Source organism: Gorilla gorilla, chromosome 6 (genome assembly GCF_029281585.2).
Source record: "Gorilla gorilla gorilla isolate KB3781 chromosome 6, NHGRI_mGorGor1-v2.1_pri, whole genome shotgun sequence".
Classification (NCBI taxonomy): domain Eukaryota; kingdom Metazoa; phylum Chordata; class Mammalia; order Primates; family Hominidae; genus Gorilla; species Gorilla gorilla.
The window spans coordinates 29,085,556-29,102,964 of NC_073230.2; the positions used below are offsets into that span (position 1 = coordinate 29,085,556).

Genomic DNA, 17,409 nt, shown 5'->3' on the forward strand with positions numbered 1-17,409 from the left:
GGGCTAGGGAAGGTCTGCAGCCTGCAAAGGAAGCCGATGAGATCACTGTGGGTCTTCACTAATGCTCAGAGTAGGGTGAAAAAAACAGAAAAGGGGCCAGGCGCGGTGGCTCACGCCTGTAATCCCAGCACTTTGGGAGGCCAAGGCAGGCAGATCACAAGGTCAGGAGATGGAGACCATCCTGGCTAACACAGTGAAACCCCGTCTCTACTAAAAATACAAAACATTAGCCGGGGGTGGTGGCAGGAGCTTGTAGTCCCAGCTACTCGGGAGGCTGAGGCAGGAGAATGGCGTGAACCCAGGAGGCGGAGCTTGCAGTGAGCCGAGATTGCGCCACTTCACTCCAGCCTGGGCGACAGAGTGAGGCTCCGTCTCAAAAAAAAAAAAAAAAAAAAACAAAAAAAACAGAAAAGGATACTCTGGGAGTTTGTAAACATATTACTGTTCTCACAAGGGTTTGTGGTCCAGTTTTATACTACCCCTCTGATTAAGGAATTTCTAAGACAGGAAATTGAAATGGTTACAAGTATCTTCCTAGCAACTAGTAGAAGCAAACCTAAATCATCTCTGGAAAAAAGCACTCTCATTCAGTCTCTTTAGGGGGTCCAACAGATTAAGTTCAGTCAAATATGAGTACACAATAAAACAATGAACACACCATTACGCATAAGAGTCAGTTGAAAGAAACCACGCATAGAGATGCATGCAAAGTTTCAGATATTAGAAGGAAATAAAAGATAATATTGAAAAAAATGAGCAAGTTCTCAGTTTTGAGACTATCAACCATGATCAGTTGAATTTGAAAAAGGGCCAGATACTTACAGAAATGAAAAATACAGTTGTGAAAAAAAAAATACAACTCAGCAGATGGGTTAAAGAGCTCATTAAAATTGGAAAGAGAATTAGTGAAATACAAATTACATTGGAGGAAATCACTTAGAATGCAGTCATAGGTGTAAGGAGATGGAAAATATAAAAGAGCTTAAGGGGCACATAGAAAGAAGTTAGAATGCCGTCCAACTGTTCTATTCGTACTTCCTGGAAGAGAGAATGAACAGAATATAGTCTGCAAGATAATAGCTGAGACTTTTAAAGGACTGGTTGTGATGGTTAAATTTAGGTGTCACCTTGACTAGATTAAGGGATACCTACAGAGCTGGTAAAACATTATTTCTGGGCATGTCTGAAGACACAGGAGAGACTGGTTTGTAAGTTGGTGGACTGAGTGGAGAAGATCCACCTGCAGTGCGGGTAGGCATTGTCCAATTGGCTGGGGGCCCAGATAGAAGAAAAAGGCAAAGGAGAGGCAAATTTGCTGTCTCCTCTGGAAAAGGAATATGTTTCTCCTGGTCTTGGACATCAGAATTCCAATGTCCCTGGACTTTGGACTCCAGGACTTGAACCTACAGCCTCCCACCCTCAGCATCTGGTTCTTAGGACTTTGGCCCCGGACTGAGGATTATACTATCAGCTTTCCTGGTTCTGAGGCCTTTGAACTTGCATTGAGCCACACTGCTGGCATCCGGGTTTCCAGCTTGCAAATGGCTTATTGTGAGACTTCTCAGCCTTCATAATCGTGTGAGCCAATACCCCTAATAAAACTTCCCTCATATATCTATTTATTTTTTCCTATTGGTTCTATCTTTCTGGAGAACCGTGACTAATACACTGGTCAAAACATGAATCGAAAGATTCAGGAAATTCACCAAATCCCAACCAGGATAAATACAAAGACTGCGTCTAGACACATCACAGTGAACTGCAGAATACCAAAAGCAAAAATATTTTCAAAGCAACCAGATAGAAAAGACTGGTCACTTGTTAGAATTGATGATTAGGCTAAGAGCATACTTCTCATTAGCAACAATGGGAGCCAGAAGGTAGTGGATGATGTCTTTCAATTCTACTGGGAAAAATTATCTCTCAGTAATAGTGAAATGAAGATATTTCAGGTAAACAAAAATGCAATATATTTACCACCAATAAACCATTACTAACATAACTCTAGTTATTTATAGTGATGAATAACTAGTTATACTCCAAACAATGCCAAATTTGCTTCTTAGAAAAGACTAACTCTATGGACAAACCTCTGGTGAAATCAACAAGGGAAAAACAGAAAAACAGCAAAATTAACAGTATTAGAATAAAATAGGGAATGATTGTACAGAAACAGCAGACATTTAAAAATATAGAGCACTATTAATAAGAAACTTAAAAACTTAAAATTGATAAATTTTTAGAAAAATATAATTTACCAAAACTGTCTCAGTAAATCTGAGTAATCATATAAGTATTCAAACTTAGCCAGTCAGAAAATAAAAAGAAAAATATTAACCAGTAGTTAAAAAACAAAAAAATTTCCAAAAGAGAGACTAAGAAGGCTGGGCACGGTGGCTCATGCCTGTAATCCCAGCACTTTGGGAGGCCGAGGTGGGCAGATCACAAGGTCAGGAAATGGAGACCATCCTGGCTAATACGATGGAACCCTGTCTCTACTAAAAATACAAAAAATTAGCCGGGCGTGGTGGCAGACGCCTGTAGTCCCAGCTACTCGGGGGGAGCTGAAGCAGGAGAATGGCATGAACCCAGGAGGCGGAGCTTGCAGTGAGCCAAGATTGCACCACTGCACTCCAGCCTGGGTGACAGAGTGAGGCTCCGTCTCAAAAAAAAAAAAAAAAAAGAGACTAAGAAGCCCTGATGGCTTTACAGGTGAATCTTAAGAAGTTTCAAGAAACGGATCTCATTCACATGATTCCAGGAAACTGAAAAAGAATGAACACTCAAAAATTACTTTATGAAGCATGTCTGATTTTTATAAAAGCATAGTATGAGAAAGGAAAAAAATATAGATCAGTCTTTCTCATGTACATATAGATACAAACATACCAAACAAAACAAATTATACCAATTTATAAACAAGTTTTCATTTAAGGAAAATAAGTTTCACTTAACATTAGAAAATCAGTGTAATTAATTGCATTAACAAATTAGGGAGAAAAAATCGTATGATTATCGCAAGAAATGCCAAAAGAACTTTAGCTATCATTCAACATTCATTCATGATAGAAACACTTAGAAGACATTTTTTACCTAATAAAACAATGAAAACTCTACGTAAAATACTATACGATAGGGAACATGAAAATTTCCAGAAGCATTAGTAATAAGGGTGAAACATAGGAAAAGCCAAAATGACTATCAGAAGTAAAAAAAATAGTGTATATTCATATAATGTAGTACTATGCAGTAGGGGAAATGTACTTCACACACATCATCATGAATATATAGGTGAACATAAATATCAATTGAAAGGTGATATATGTAGTAAACTGCATTTCACAAACATAAATTTTAACATTTAGCACTTAGCAATACATTAACGTGAAAATATTATAAAAATTAGACAAATAAAAAGGTAGGTTTTGTGGTTAAATATGTAGTAGGGAAAAGAGGGATAAAATTAAGAAAAGGCATTAAAAATTATTAGTCATATTTCTTAGGCTAGATGGGGAACAAACGCATATATCCTTTTATGTGTATAAAATGTTTCATAATAAAACATTTTAAAACTAAAAGAATTGCAGTTCTTGTTAAGATAAAACTTGTAAAAATGAAAGCAGGATGCTAATATTCTTCTTTACATAGTAGGAAATGAAGAGACAGAGTTGGGGTTGGGGAGATGTTAGTTCACAAGACTTCTTGTACAACTTGGTGACTATAGTTAATAGCAACATACTGTATTTTGAAAATTGCTGAGTAGATTTTAAGTGTTCTTACCACAGAAAGTGTGAGATGATGAAGTATGTGAGATAATGCATATATTAATTAGCTCTATAGAACCATTTCACAATGTATAGATTTTTTGTTTTGTTTTGTTTTGTTGAGACAGGGTCTCACTCTGACCAGGCGATAGTGCAGTGGTGCAATTTCAACTCACTGCAGCCTCAACCTTCCCTGGTCTTACTTAGGTCATTCTCCCACCTCAGCCTCCCGAGTAACTGGGAGTACAGGCACATGCCACCATGCCCAGCTAATTTTTTTTTTTTTTGCACTTTTAATAGAGATGGGGTTTTGCCACATTGCCCAGGCTGGTCTCAAACTCCTGGGCTCAAGCAGTCCACCCACTGTGACTTCCCAAAGTGCTGGGATTACAGGCATGAGCCACTGTGCCCGGCCTCGCAATTCCAAAGCATCATGTTGTACGTGATAAATATATACAATTTTTATTTGTCAATTGAAAAAGAGTCGAAGGTGATGGAACACAAAAGCATTAAGTATAGGTATTTAAAGTTCAAAGAAACTAAAGTAATACAATTGTTGGATCTTGGGAGGAGGATGGGAGAAAATAGAAAGTGGAAAAACAAAGTCAAATCCTTCTTTTGCAAAGCCAGTAGTAACCTAGTATAATGTCTAAACGGGATCAACAAAGAGCAGCTTGAGCACAGAATTGGAAGTTACAGAAATAGCATCCAAAAGAATGAGTGAACCTGAAGGATTGCTTTCCTGCCTTGCAAATTCTCCTCTACACCTTGAACTTTTACCATGTAAGCATAGTACCATTTTGTTAATGAAAGATGAAAATTAAGAGTTGGTCATCACAAAAGAAAAAACATGTCAGCATTTACGTTTGGTGTAAAATGTAAACTATTCTATGTAGATGGGGTATATAATTGAACCTTGATAAAGACAGTCATATGGTGATGTTTTCATACTGGGCTGTGTTTTTAGCTTTATGCTTTATTTCACGAATTCTCTTGAGTGCATTTGATATTATTGATAATCTGTAGGGTATTTTTTAAATCTGAAAGTTTTAATAAACTAAGTCATTACTTAAAATATAATTCATTCTTACGTGGAAGTTTCTAGAGCCCCACCTTTTGTTCTTCAGCAAATTCCCCAGCTCTTGGTACAAAAACCAAGAGGAAAAATTGTATTCAGAGAAATCTGATGAAGAAGAAATTTTGCTAATACATGTATAGGGACAGTATTGTTGAAGTTACTGTGTTTAACAGTAATCTATTCTCACTTTTTGTGCAGCTGAGTTTGCTCTTCTAAAACCTTCTACATTTTGCCAATAATTATGCTGCAGATTTATTTTTATTTTCCCGTTAAAAATCAAAGATTGAAATGTCGAGATAACCAGAGCTACAGAACTGCGTGTCTTCTCTTTCTCTGGCAGTTTGTATGCAGGTGTTTATGTTCTCTCCTTAGGCAAATGAAGAGCTTGAGGCCTTAGAAGAAGAAATGTTGCAGATGCAAGAATCTACTCGTCTTTTTGAAGTGGCTCTTCCAGAGTACAAACAAATGAAACAGTGTCGCAACGAAATAAAATTGCTCAAGGGACTGTGGGATGTCATTATTTATGTTCGAGTAAGATGTGCTTTCTCAAAACATGCTTTTTATTTAGTAGTTCTTTTATATATGCAGTTTGTAGAGCCTATATTATTCTATTTGGGTTTTATAATGTCTTGAAATATGTGGAAATTAGATCCTCACCCCAGCCCCAAATTAGAGTTCATGTATCTCTGTTAGTGGATGATTCTTCTTTGAATACCAGTTGTTTTTATTTTTAGTTCAGGATGAAACTTTGTATAATAAGCTGACTGCCTCACATCCTTTGGGGAGATTGTAAAGAATATAAATAAAATAAAAATTAATATATAAATATGTATTACATGTGGTCATCTGTGCATACCAACTCATACATACACCTAAGCTTATACTTATATGCCTGGGCATACACAAACAGACACTTACTAAAAATAATTTGTATGTGGTTAATTACACATACAAATTAAAACTTAAGTGAAAAAGTAAGTTCTAGGGAATGAGGCATATTGCAACAAGCACTATAATCTTTTATCTTAGTTGAAAGCCATATAGAAATATATTAACAAAATATAAAATATGGTCAAGAAATGGTTGATGAGAGTTTTGTTTATAATGGTTGAAAATTGTCATGTGAAAGCTTATTTAGTTACATGTAGAATTATAAAAGTCTGTTATTTAATAATCTACTTATCAGTTTATTCAAAGTACACAGGATTAAGTGATAATGATGGTATGTGTATGGAATTTATCATCGCTACTAGAAATTAATATATCATAATGTTTTAGCCTTTAGCTTGACATGTTCTGACAACTTTTTTGTTTTGGTGATAGGGAAGTTTTGACAAGTGCAGTTAATATTTTAAAAATTGACTTTCCACTGGATGATAGAGTTACTGTGTATCATCAGTTGATATATTTTGCTGCAGAGACTTGCTTTCACCAAATGTTGTTGACACTTTTATCTGCTTTTGCGTTTTCAGAGAAGCATTGATAATTGGACTAAAACCCAGTGGAGACAGATTAATGTGGAACAGATGGATGTAGAACTCAGAAGGTTTGCCAAGGCGAGTTCCATAACTGTCTATTACAACAATTTATCTTTCTCAGCACCACCTCCTTCCGTCTTCCCTAACCTAGTATCTGGTGTATTGGGCTGCATGTACTTATTTACTTCTAACAGAGTGATAGCAGACAGTGTTTTTTCACCCTTAGCCAGTTGCACTTCTAATCAAGCCTGTCTTTCTGTGAGTGAGTTGATAGAAGCATATTAGGGTTAATGAATTTATGAGAAGCTACTCTAATTATGAGCTTCCTACAGCTTCCTAGAACAGAGAGGAACATTATCAGGGCCAAGGGGTCAGGCTTCTGAAAGCTTTTGATTTCTTTACTTAGCAACCATAAACATTTTGTATATGAAAAGGTACCTTTTGGCTCTGGAATTTGGGGCAACTAACAGGAGTATGCCACCTCTGGATTTATGCAGAATACTATGATCTTTGTTCTTATTAATGACTCTGGTATCCCAAGGGGGCTCAACATATAAAGAACTGAGCCTATTGTAATTTGGTACTTATTGGAATTTGATATCTATTCTGCATAGCCGTACGCCCTCTGAAGACAGAGCATCTTTGGATAAAGGCAAAATGCATATCAGTGAAAGGCAGTTAAAAGTGACAGGACCATTGCTTTTTTTCCACCCCAGGGCTTCCTTGCCTCAGCTCCTACCCACTCTCGCCTGTATTTTCCCCCATATTATGCCAGTCCCAAAGACCCAAACTAAAATGTCCCTTCATTCTTTTGGATGTCATGGGGTCACGTTGTCCTTTATTTCGTGCTAAGTTCTAGTTGTTTTCTTATGGGTTTTCTCATTCACAATTGCTGATGTTGTTCCTTGGGCTGAGAGGACCAGCTAAGTCAAAGGACCTATTTGGCATTTTAAGATGATGAAATATTTACGTTTCAAGAAACAGGCACTCAAAGGTAATCAACATTCCAAGGCTGTTGTTTAAATGAGTCATTTAAAGGAGGAGGAGGTCTTAGTAATCTGATAACAGTCTGTTTCCATTTATTTATGTTTATAGAAGAAACATTCTTCATTGCACGTGTCCTGTGAACTCTGTTACTTACCTGTGTTTCCTCATGGGACATTCAGTTAGATCTTGTGAATGAGAAAGCAGTGTATACAAGTGGCTTGTACAGAGTGGGCTTGTAATGTACAAATGAGTGGATCCCTTTTCATTTCTCTGGTTTTGGTCCTTGGTCTAGGAGTTCAAATGCTTTCACTCTTTTCTAATCCAGGAGTTGGGAAATATATATCAAAGGAGGCAAATTATTAATATATACTGTGTTATTTCTTGGGAGCTAGGTTTTTTCCTCCACTTTTCTTTAGGAAATTTGGTCACTCAACAAGGAAGTCCGCGTCTGGGATGCTTACATGGGCCTGGAAGGCACAGTTAAGGACATGACAGCCTCCCTGAGGGCCATCACAGAGTTACAGAGCCCTGCCCTCAGGGACAGGCATTGGCACCAGCTGATGAAAGCTATTGGGGTCAGTATCCTTGGTCTCACTAATGAACCTTGTTATGACTGTGAAGTGTTACTTCTTGGTTTGCATCATCTGGGATGAAGTGTAATTTATGAAAAGACCGCCCTCAGCAGAGCCTCTACTTGCTGTGTGATGCCTTTTTGCTGGCTAGAAAAAGTCGCCTGATCCGACAGACAATTTAGAAAAAGGCACCCTCCTCCAGGCTGTCCCCAGGACAGCAGAGCGGAGGCTGGCTTCCGTCTCCATTTGTCGTCTGGGCTGGTGTCCACGTTCAGTACACAAATTGCACAACTAATCAGAGTGGCCCTGTTACACATCTCTCCTCATTCTTTCTCAAGGACAGACCTAGCTCCCTGGCTCCCAGCAACTCCGGAGTGAGGCCAAAGTTGACACAGAGATAGTCTGGCAAACTCATCTAGCTTTCTCAGGACTTTCCAGGTTTTAGCACTGAAAGTATCACATCCCTGAAATCCACTTGCTAGAAACCCCTCAGTCCGGAGCAAATCAGGGCATTTGGTCCTTTTATGCAGAGGGGTGGATGGTGCTAAGGAATGTTAGAGGGTAGGGAGGGACAGAGGGTGGCAGCTTCCAAGAAGCAGATTCTGGATATTCTTAGCAAAAGCCGGAAAGAAAATGGCTTTCCTGCAACCCATATGGCTGGCTCAACTCTTCACTTACAGGAGACATGAGTGAGTTTGGGTATGTCGAAGAGCTGAGGATGTCTCAAGGACCAAATATAGGGGAGGGAAGGAGAGTCAGTGTGAGAGAAGGGGAGTCATTGTCACAAGACAATGTGGAAATGAGAATTATTTTTCACATGGTAAATATGAATAATGACACTGTAAGACTATTTTTTTTTGCCAATGAACTGAGATTAAATTAGTGATAAAACTAGGTTAAATCACAGAAGCAGCTGGGAATTATGTTCAGTGAATAGGGTTCTTGAGGAAGAAAAGACAAATGAGCCACTACCTGATTCCTGGGATTTCAACCAAATTATAATAAATGAACAATGAGATCCTCTTTAAAAATGGGTTTTGTGGGCAAAGGAGATAAGAAACGTGCTGACAAGGGAAAGATGTGAGACAAAATAGTGTAGCGCGGATGTGACTAAACTTCGGCCCTTGCTTCCGGCAGGTGACGCCTCAGGAATTGTGAGTTAAAAAGGAGTGTCTTAGATTGTCCACATATTTCAAGACGAGAGATGTACTCAGCACCTGACTTGAGTATATTTTAGTTAAGATTCATTTCACCAGCCTTTAGGCAGAAGGAACTGTTCATATATGTGGAATATAAAGTCTAACTTTTTTTCGCCCAATCAGGTCAAGTTTTTAATAAATGAAGCCACAACTTTGGCAGATTTGTTAGCACTGCAGTTACACAGAGTGGAAGATGATATCCGAAGGATTGTGGACAAGGCGGTGAAAGAGCTGGGGACTGAGAAGGTAGTGTCCTCGGGGCTGGGTCATTTCTACTTGGCTAATTTTGGGTATTTGCATAGAAGCCAACTTAGAGAAAAGTCCTTTTGATGTCCTGGGAGCCTGGAGAGATGAGTCCCAGTTTGTTCCTTGCTGCTCATTAGGTGTGGGATGAGCAGGAACTAGAATCATTCTAAGCCACAGTAAAACAGGAGGATTGGTCTTGTTGATGATGATGATTATAGCAGAAAATACTTACATATCCTTTATTTTGTAGCCAGCACCACTCTGAGTGCTTTAATCTTCTGAGGTAAGTAATAGTATCTCTATTTTACACATGGGGAAACTGAGGTATAAAGAGATAATTAACTTATCCAGATTCACGCAGAAGACTGAGATTCATTCACATTTGAGGCATTACCTGTTTCATGCTGGCTAATTTGTAAATAATATCTACCAAACATTTAAGTCCCTTCCTGCTCTTAAATTGTGTTTTGGTCGGGGATGATAAACTCACATTCAATAGAAGTTTGATGTTAGTGTGATGCTCATTCCTTTGATGTGATAAAATTCATTCTTCAAACCCCATTAGCATGAATTACTTGGAGGAAAAAACTCAAGCCAATAATACTTGATATCAGTTTGCATTTTTGAAAATTGAAAAAAATTAATTCCAGATAATAGTCTAGATATTGATTCTCAATTAAATTTTGTGCACATTAATTAATTTATATTGTTGATTACTAGGTTATTACTGAAATCAGTCAGACCTGGGCAACCATGAAGTTTTCCTACGAAGTTCACTATCGAACAGGCATTCCATTACTAAAGTCTGATGAACAACTTTTTGAAACTCTAGAGCACAACCAAGTAAGATGGATATTTTTATTGCATATATTTTTTCATTTTATTTTTATTTGACAAATAATTGTATATATAGGGTACAATGTGATGTTTTGATGTATGTTTACAATGTGGAATGATTAAATCAGGCTAACCGTCATCTCATACACTTAACATTTTTTTTGTGGTGAATCACTTAAAATCTCCTTTAGGAATTTTGAAACATACAACGCATTATTATTTATTGTAGTCACCAACTGTGCAATAGATGACTAAAGCTTATTCCTTCTGTCTAACTGAAAATTTGTACCCTTTGATCAACAGCTCCTCTTTCCCCCTCCCCCCGGCTCTGGTAACCATCATTCTACTCTCTGTTTCTATGAGTTCAACTTTTTTAGATTCCATGTGTAGATGACATCATACAATGTTTGTCTTTTTGTTCCTGGCTTATTTTGCTTAGCACTGTCCTTTAGGGTCATCCATGTTGTTGCAAATCAGGATTTTCTTCTTTTTTTAAAATTTTATTATTATACTTCAAGTTTTAGGGTACATGTGCACAATGTGCAGGTTAGTTACATATGTATACATGTGCCATGCTGGTGTGCTGCACCCATTAACACGTCATTTAGCATTAGGTATATCTCCTAAAGCTGTACCTCCCCCCTCCCCCCACCCCACAACAGTCCCCAGAGTGTGATGTTCCCCTTCCTATGTCCATGTGTTCTCATTGTTCAATTCCCACCTATGAGTGAGAATATGCGGTGTTTGGTTTTTTGTTCTTGCGATAGTTTACTGAGAATGATGATTTCCAACTTCATCCATGTCCCTACAAAGGACATGAACTCATCATTTTTTATGGCTGCATAGTATTCCATGGTGTATATGTGCCACATTTTCTTAATCCAGTCTATCCTTGTCGGACATTTGGGTTGGTTCCAAGTCTTTGCTATTGTGAATAGTGCCACAATAAACATACGTGTGCGTGTGTCTTTATAGCAGCATGATTTATAGTCCTTTGGGTATATACCCAGTAATGGGATGGCTGGGTCAAATGGTATTTCTAGTTCTAGATCCCTGAGGAATCGCCACACTGACTTCCACAAGAGTTGAATACAAACTACCATCAGAGAATACTACAAACACCTCTACGCAAATAAACTAGAAAATCTAGAAGAAATGGATAAATTCCTCCACACATACACCCTCCCAAGACTAAACCAGGAAGAAGTTGACTCTCTGAATAGACCAATAACAGGCTCTGAAATTGTGGCAATAATCAATAGCTTACCAACCAAAAAGAGTCCAGGACCAGATGGATTCACAGCCGAATTCTACCAGAGGTACAAGGAGGAACTGGTACCATTCCTTCTGAAACTATTCCAATCAATAGAAAAAGAGGAAATCCTCCCTAACTCATTTTATGAGGCCAGCATCATCCTGATACCAAAGCCGGGCAGAGACACAACCAAAAAAGAGAATTTTAGACCAATATTCTTGATGAACATTGATGCAAAAATCCTCAGTAAAATACTGGCAAACTGAATCCAGCAGCACATCAAAAAGCTTATCCACCATGATCAAGTGGGCTTCATCCCTGGGATGCAAGGCTGGTTCAATACACACAAATCAATAAATGTAATCCAGCTATAAACAGAACCAAAGACAAAAACCACATGATTATCTCAATAGATGCAGAAAAGGCCTTTGACAAAATTCAACAACCTTCATGCTAAAAACTCTCAATAAATTAGGTATTGATGGGACGTATCTCAAAATAATAAGAACTATCTATGACAAACCCACAGCCAATATCATACTGAATGGGCAAAAACTGGAAGCATTTCCTTTGAAAACTGGCACAAGACAGGGATGCCCTGTCTCACCACTCCTATTCAACATAGTGTTGGAAGTTCTGACCAGGGCATTTTGGCAGGAGAAGGAAATAAAGGGTATTCAATTAGGAAAAGAGGAAGTCAAATTGTCCCTGTTTGCAGACGACATGATTGTATATCTAGAAAACCCCATTGTCTCAGCCCAAAATCTCCTTAAGCTGATAAACAACTTCAGCAAAGTCTCAGGATACAAAATAAATGTACAAAAATCACAGGCATTCTTATACACCAGTAATAGACAAACAGCCAAATCATGAGTGAACTCCCATTCACAATTGCTTCAAAGAGAATAAAATACCTAGGAATCCAACTTACAAGGGATGTGAAGGACCTCTTCAAGGAGAACTACAAACCACTGCTCAATGAAATAAAAGAGGATACAAAGAAATGGAAGAACATTCCATGCTCATGGGTAAGAAGAATCAATATTGTGAAAATGGCCATACTGCCCAAAGTAATTTACAGATTCAATGCCATCCCCATCAAGCTACCAATGACTTTCTTCACAGAATTGGAAAAAACTACTTTAAAGTTCATATGGCACCGAAAAAAACCCCGCATTGCCAAGTCAATCCTAAGCCAAAAGAACAAGGCTGGAGGCATCACGCTACCTGACTTCAAACTATACTACAAGGCTACAGTAACCAAAACAGCATGGTACTGATACCAAAACAGATATAGATCAATGGAACAGAACAGAGCCCTCAGAAATAATGCCACATATCTACAAGTATCTGATCTTTGACAAACCTGAGAAAAACAAGCAATGGGGAAAGGATTCCCCATTTAATAAATGGTGCTGGGAAAACTGGCTAGCCATATGTAGAAAGCTGAAACTGGATCCCTTCCTTACACCTTATACAAAAATTAATTCAAGATGGATTAAAGACTTAAACGTTAGACCTAAAACCATAAAAACCCTAGAAGAAAACCTAGGCATTACCATTCAGGACATAGGCATGGGCAAGGACTTCATGTCTAAAACACCAAAAGCAATGGCAACAAAAGACAAAATTGACAAATGGGATCTAATTAAAGAGCTTCTGCACAACAAAAGAAACTAGCATCAGAGTGGACAGGCAACCTACAAAATGGGAGAAAATTTTCGCAACCTACTCATCTGACAAAGGGCTAATATCCAGAATCTACAATGAACTCAAACAAATTTACAAGAAAAAACAACCCCATCAAAAAGTGGGCAAAGGACATGAACAGACACTTCTCAAAAGAAGACATTTATGCAACCAAAAAACACATGAGAAAGTGCTTATCATCACTGGCCATCAGAGAAATGCAAATCAAAACCACAATGAGATACCATCTCACACCAGTTAGAATGGCAATCATTAAAAAGTCAGGAAACAGCAGGTGCTGGAGAGGATGTGGAGAAATAGGAACACTTTTACACTGTTGGTGGGACTGTAAACTAGTTCAACCCTTGTGGAAGTGAGTGTGGCAATTCCTCAGGGATCTAGAACTAGAAATACCATTTGACCCAGCCATCCCATTACTGGGTATATACCCAAAGGACTATAAATCATGCTGCTATAAAGACACACGCACAGGTATGTTTATTGTGGCACTATTCACAATAGCAAAGACTTGGAACCAACCCAAATGTCCGACAAGGATAGACTGGATTAAGAAAATGTGGCACATATACACCATGGAATACTATGCAGCCATAAAAAATGAAGAGTTCATGTCCTTTGTAGGGACATGGATGAAATTGGAAATCATCATTCTCAGTAAACTATCGCAAGAACTAAAAACCAAACACCGCATGTTCTCACACATAGGTGGGAATGGAACAATGAGAACACATGGACACAGGAAGGGGAACATCACACTCTGGGGACTGTTGTGGGGTGGGGGGAGGGGGGAGGGATAGCATTAGGAGATACACCTAATGCTAAATGACGAGTTAATGGGTGCAGCACACCAGCATGGCACATGTATACATATGTGACTAACCTGCACATTGTGCACATGTACCCTAAAACTTAAAGTATAATAATAATAATAAAATAAAAATAAAAAATAAAAAAAAGAATCCACTTTCTTAATATCACTAACTCACTAATGAGGGCAGAGCCCTCAGGATACCTCTTAAAGGTCTCACCTCAAACACTGTTGCATTGTTGATTAAGTTGCAACACATGAGCTTTGAGACACAATAACAGGTAGTACAATAGCAAGTAGTATGAACATTTTAACAATATTAAATACTGGGATAACTTTAAATACTGAATACCTTTCAATGTATTTGTATTATCTACATTTTTTCATCAATGTTTTGTAGTTTTTAGTATACAGATATTTCACCTCCTTTGGTTAAATTTGCTCAAGTATTTTATTGTTTGATACTATTGTGAATGGGATTGATTTCTTAATTTCTTTTTCAGATAGTTTGTTGTTAGTATAAAAGAATGCTGATTTTTGTGTGTTGGTTTTGTACCTTACAAGTTTGCTTTATTCATTTATTAGTTCTAACAGTTTTAGGATGGAGCTGTTAGGATTTTCTAAATATAAGATTATGTCATCAGCAAACAGACACACTTTCACTTCTTCCTTTCCATTTGAGTGCTTTTTATTTTTTGTCTAGTTGCTCTGGCTAGAACTTCCAGTACTGTATTGAATAGAAGCATGAGAGTGGGCATCCTTATCTTATTCCTGATTTTAGACGAAAAGCTTTTGATTTTTCGCTGTTGAGTATATTAGCTGTGTGCTTTTCATGTTCAGCCTTTATTGTGCTGAAGCACATTCTTTATATGCCAATTTTGTTGGAAGTTTTAATGATGAAATGATGTTGAATTCTACCAAATGCCTTTTCTGCATATATTCAGATGTTCATATCGTTTTGTCCTTTCTGTTAAATATGGTATATCACATTTATTGATTTGCATATCCTTGCATTCCTGAGATAAATCCCACTTGATCATGGTGAATGATCCTTTTTAGTGTACTGTTAAAATCAGTTTGCTAGTACTTTGCTGAGGATTTTTTTAATGTATGTTCATCAGGGATATTGGCTTCTAATTTTCTTTACTTGTGGTGTCCGTTTGGCTTTGGTATCAGAATAATCGTGGCCTCATAAAGTGAGTTTGGAAGTATTTCTCCTTAAGTTTTTTTGGAAGAGTTTGAGAAGGGTTAGTATTAGTTCTTCTTTAAATGTTTGGCAGAATTCCACTGTGAAGCCCTCCTGTCCTAGGCCTTTCTTTTGAGGGGAAATATTTTAGTATTCAATCAGTGTCTTTACTCATCTGTTCAGATCTTTTATTTCTTCTTGATTCAGTCTTGGTAGGTTGTATGTTTCTAGGAACTTAACCATTTCAATTTGTTGACATATAACTGTTCATAGTAGTCTCTTATGACCCTTTGTATTTCTGTCGTATCAGTTGTAATAACTCTTCTTTCATTTCTGATTTCGAGTTATCTCCCTTCTTTCCTTAGTCTGGCTAAAGGTTTGTTGATTTTGTTTACTATTCAAAAAACCAATTCATTCCATTGGTCTTTTGTTGTCTTTGTAGTCTCTATTTCATCAATTACTGCTCTGATCGTTATCATTTTTTCCTACTATTGATTGTGGGCTTAGTTTGTTCTTCTTTTTCTAGTTCCTGAAGGGTTAGCATTAAGTTGTTTATTTGAGATTTTCTTGTTGTTATAAACATTTATTGCTAAAAACTTCCCTCTTAGAACTTGTTTTGCTGCATTCCGTAAGTTTTAGTATGTTGTGTTTCTGTTTTCATTTGTCTCAATATATTTTAAAATTTCTCTTTTGGTTTCTTCTTTGACCCATTGGTTGTTTGGGAGCATGTTATTAATTTTCATGTATTTGTGAGTTTCCAAAATTCCTCCTGTTATTAATTTCTCCTTTTATGCCCCTGTGATTGGAAAAATACTTGATGTTGTTTTTGATCTTAAGTTTTTATCTAAGATTATCTGGCAGACTTAGAAAACATTTATTTTTTTTATATTGATGCATAAGAGATGTACATAATTTGGGGGTACATGTGATAATTTAATATATGCATGTAAAATGTAAAGATCAAATCAGTGTAATTGGGATGGCCATCATCTTAAATATTTGTCTTTGTGCTAAAACTACTGGAATTTTTCTCTTCTAGATCTTTTGAAATACACAATAGATTATTGTAAACTGTAGCCACCCTACTGATCTATCTAACACTGGGTCTTATGAGACCCGCTTTTTAAAAAAAATTCCCACGTGTGAGTGGGAATACATGATATTTGTCTTTCTATGCTTGCCTTATTTCACTTAACATAATGTCCTCCAGTTCCAGCCACATAGCTGCAAATGACATGATTTCATTTTTATTTTTATGGCTGAATAATATTCTATGGTGTGTATATACCATTCTTAAATCTATCTGTTAGTGGGCACTTAGGTCAATTCTATATTTTGGCTATTGGAAATTAGTACTGCAAAAAACATGGAAGTGCAGATGTGTTTTCAACATACTGATTTTCTTTCTTTTGGGTATATACCTAGTAATGGAATTGCTGGATTACATTTTTAGTTCTTTGAAAACTCTCCGTACTGTTCTCCATAGTGACTATACTAATTTACATTTCTACCAACAGTGTACAAGTGTTCCCCTTTCTCCACATCCTTGCCAGCAGCATCCATTTTTGCCTATATTTTTGGTAAAAGCCATTTAACTGGGGTGACATCATATCTCATTGTATTATGATTTGCATTTCTCTTAGGATTAGTGATGTTGAGCATTTTTTCATGTAACTGTTGGCCATCTATGTGTCTTTTTTTTTTTTTTTTGAGGCAGAGTCTCCTCTGTCACCCAGGCTGGAGTACAGTGGCATGATCTCAGCTCACTGCAGGCTCTGCCTTCCAGGTTCACGCCATTCTTCTGCCTCAGCCTCCCTGAGTAGCTGGGACTACAGGCGCCCGCCACCATGCCTGGCTAATTTTTTGTATTTTTAGTAGAGATGGGGTTTCACTGTGTTAGCCAGGATGGTCTCGATCTCCTGACCTCGTGATCTGCCTGCCTCTGCCCCTAAAGTGTGGGATTACAGACATAAGCCACAGCGCCCGGCCTGTGTGTCTTCTTTTGAGAAATGCCTATTCAAATATTTTGCCCATTTTAAAATCAGAGTGGGGTTTTGTTTTGTTTTTGTTTTGCCACTGGGTTGTTTGAATTTTGTATGTATTCTGGTTATTAATCTCTTATCAGATGAGTAGTTTGCAAATATTTTCTCCCATTCTGTAGGTTGGCTCTTCACTTTGTTAATTGTTTCTATTGCTGTGCAGAAGCATTTTGTCTTGGCATGATCCTGTTTGCCCAGTTTTGTTTTTGTTTTGTTGCCTGGGGTTTTGAAGTCTTACACACACAAAAAA

General features: G+C 37.5%; 1 protein-coding gene across 1 annotated transcript in view; it reads left to right on the top strand.

Annotated features, from left to right (window-relative positions):
- DNAH11 (dynein axonemal heavy chain 11) overlaps positions 1–17,409 on the top strand; it is a 359,011-nt gene that overhangs the window by 66,980 nt on the left and 274,622 nt on the right. The window contains exons 21-25 of the mRNA XM_055347302.2: positions 5,215–5,373; positions 6,315–6,398; positions 7,724–7,882; positions 9,202–9,324; positions 10,045–10,167. Coding sequence (XP_055203277.1) covers positions 5,215–5,373; positions 6,315–6,398; positions 7,724–7,882; positions 9,202–9,324; positions 10,045–10,167 — 648 coding nt within the window. The remainder of the gene's footprint in view (positions 1–5,214; positions 5,374–6,314; positions 6,399–7,723; positions 7,883–9,201; positions 9,325–10,044; positions 10,168–17,409) is intronic.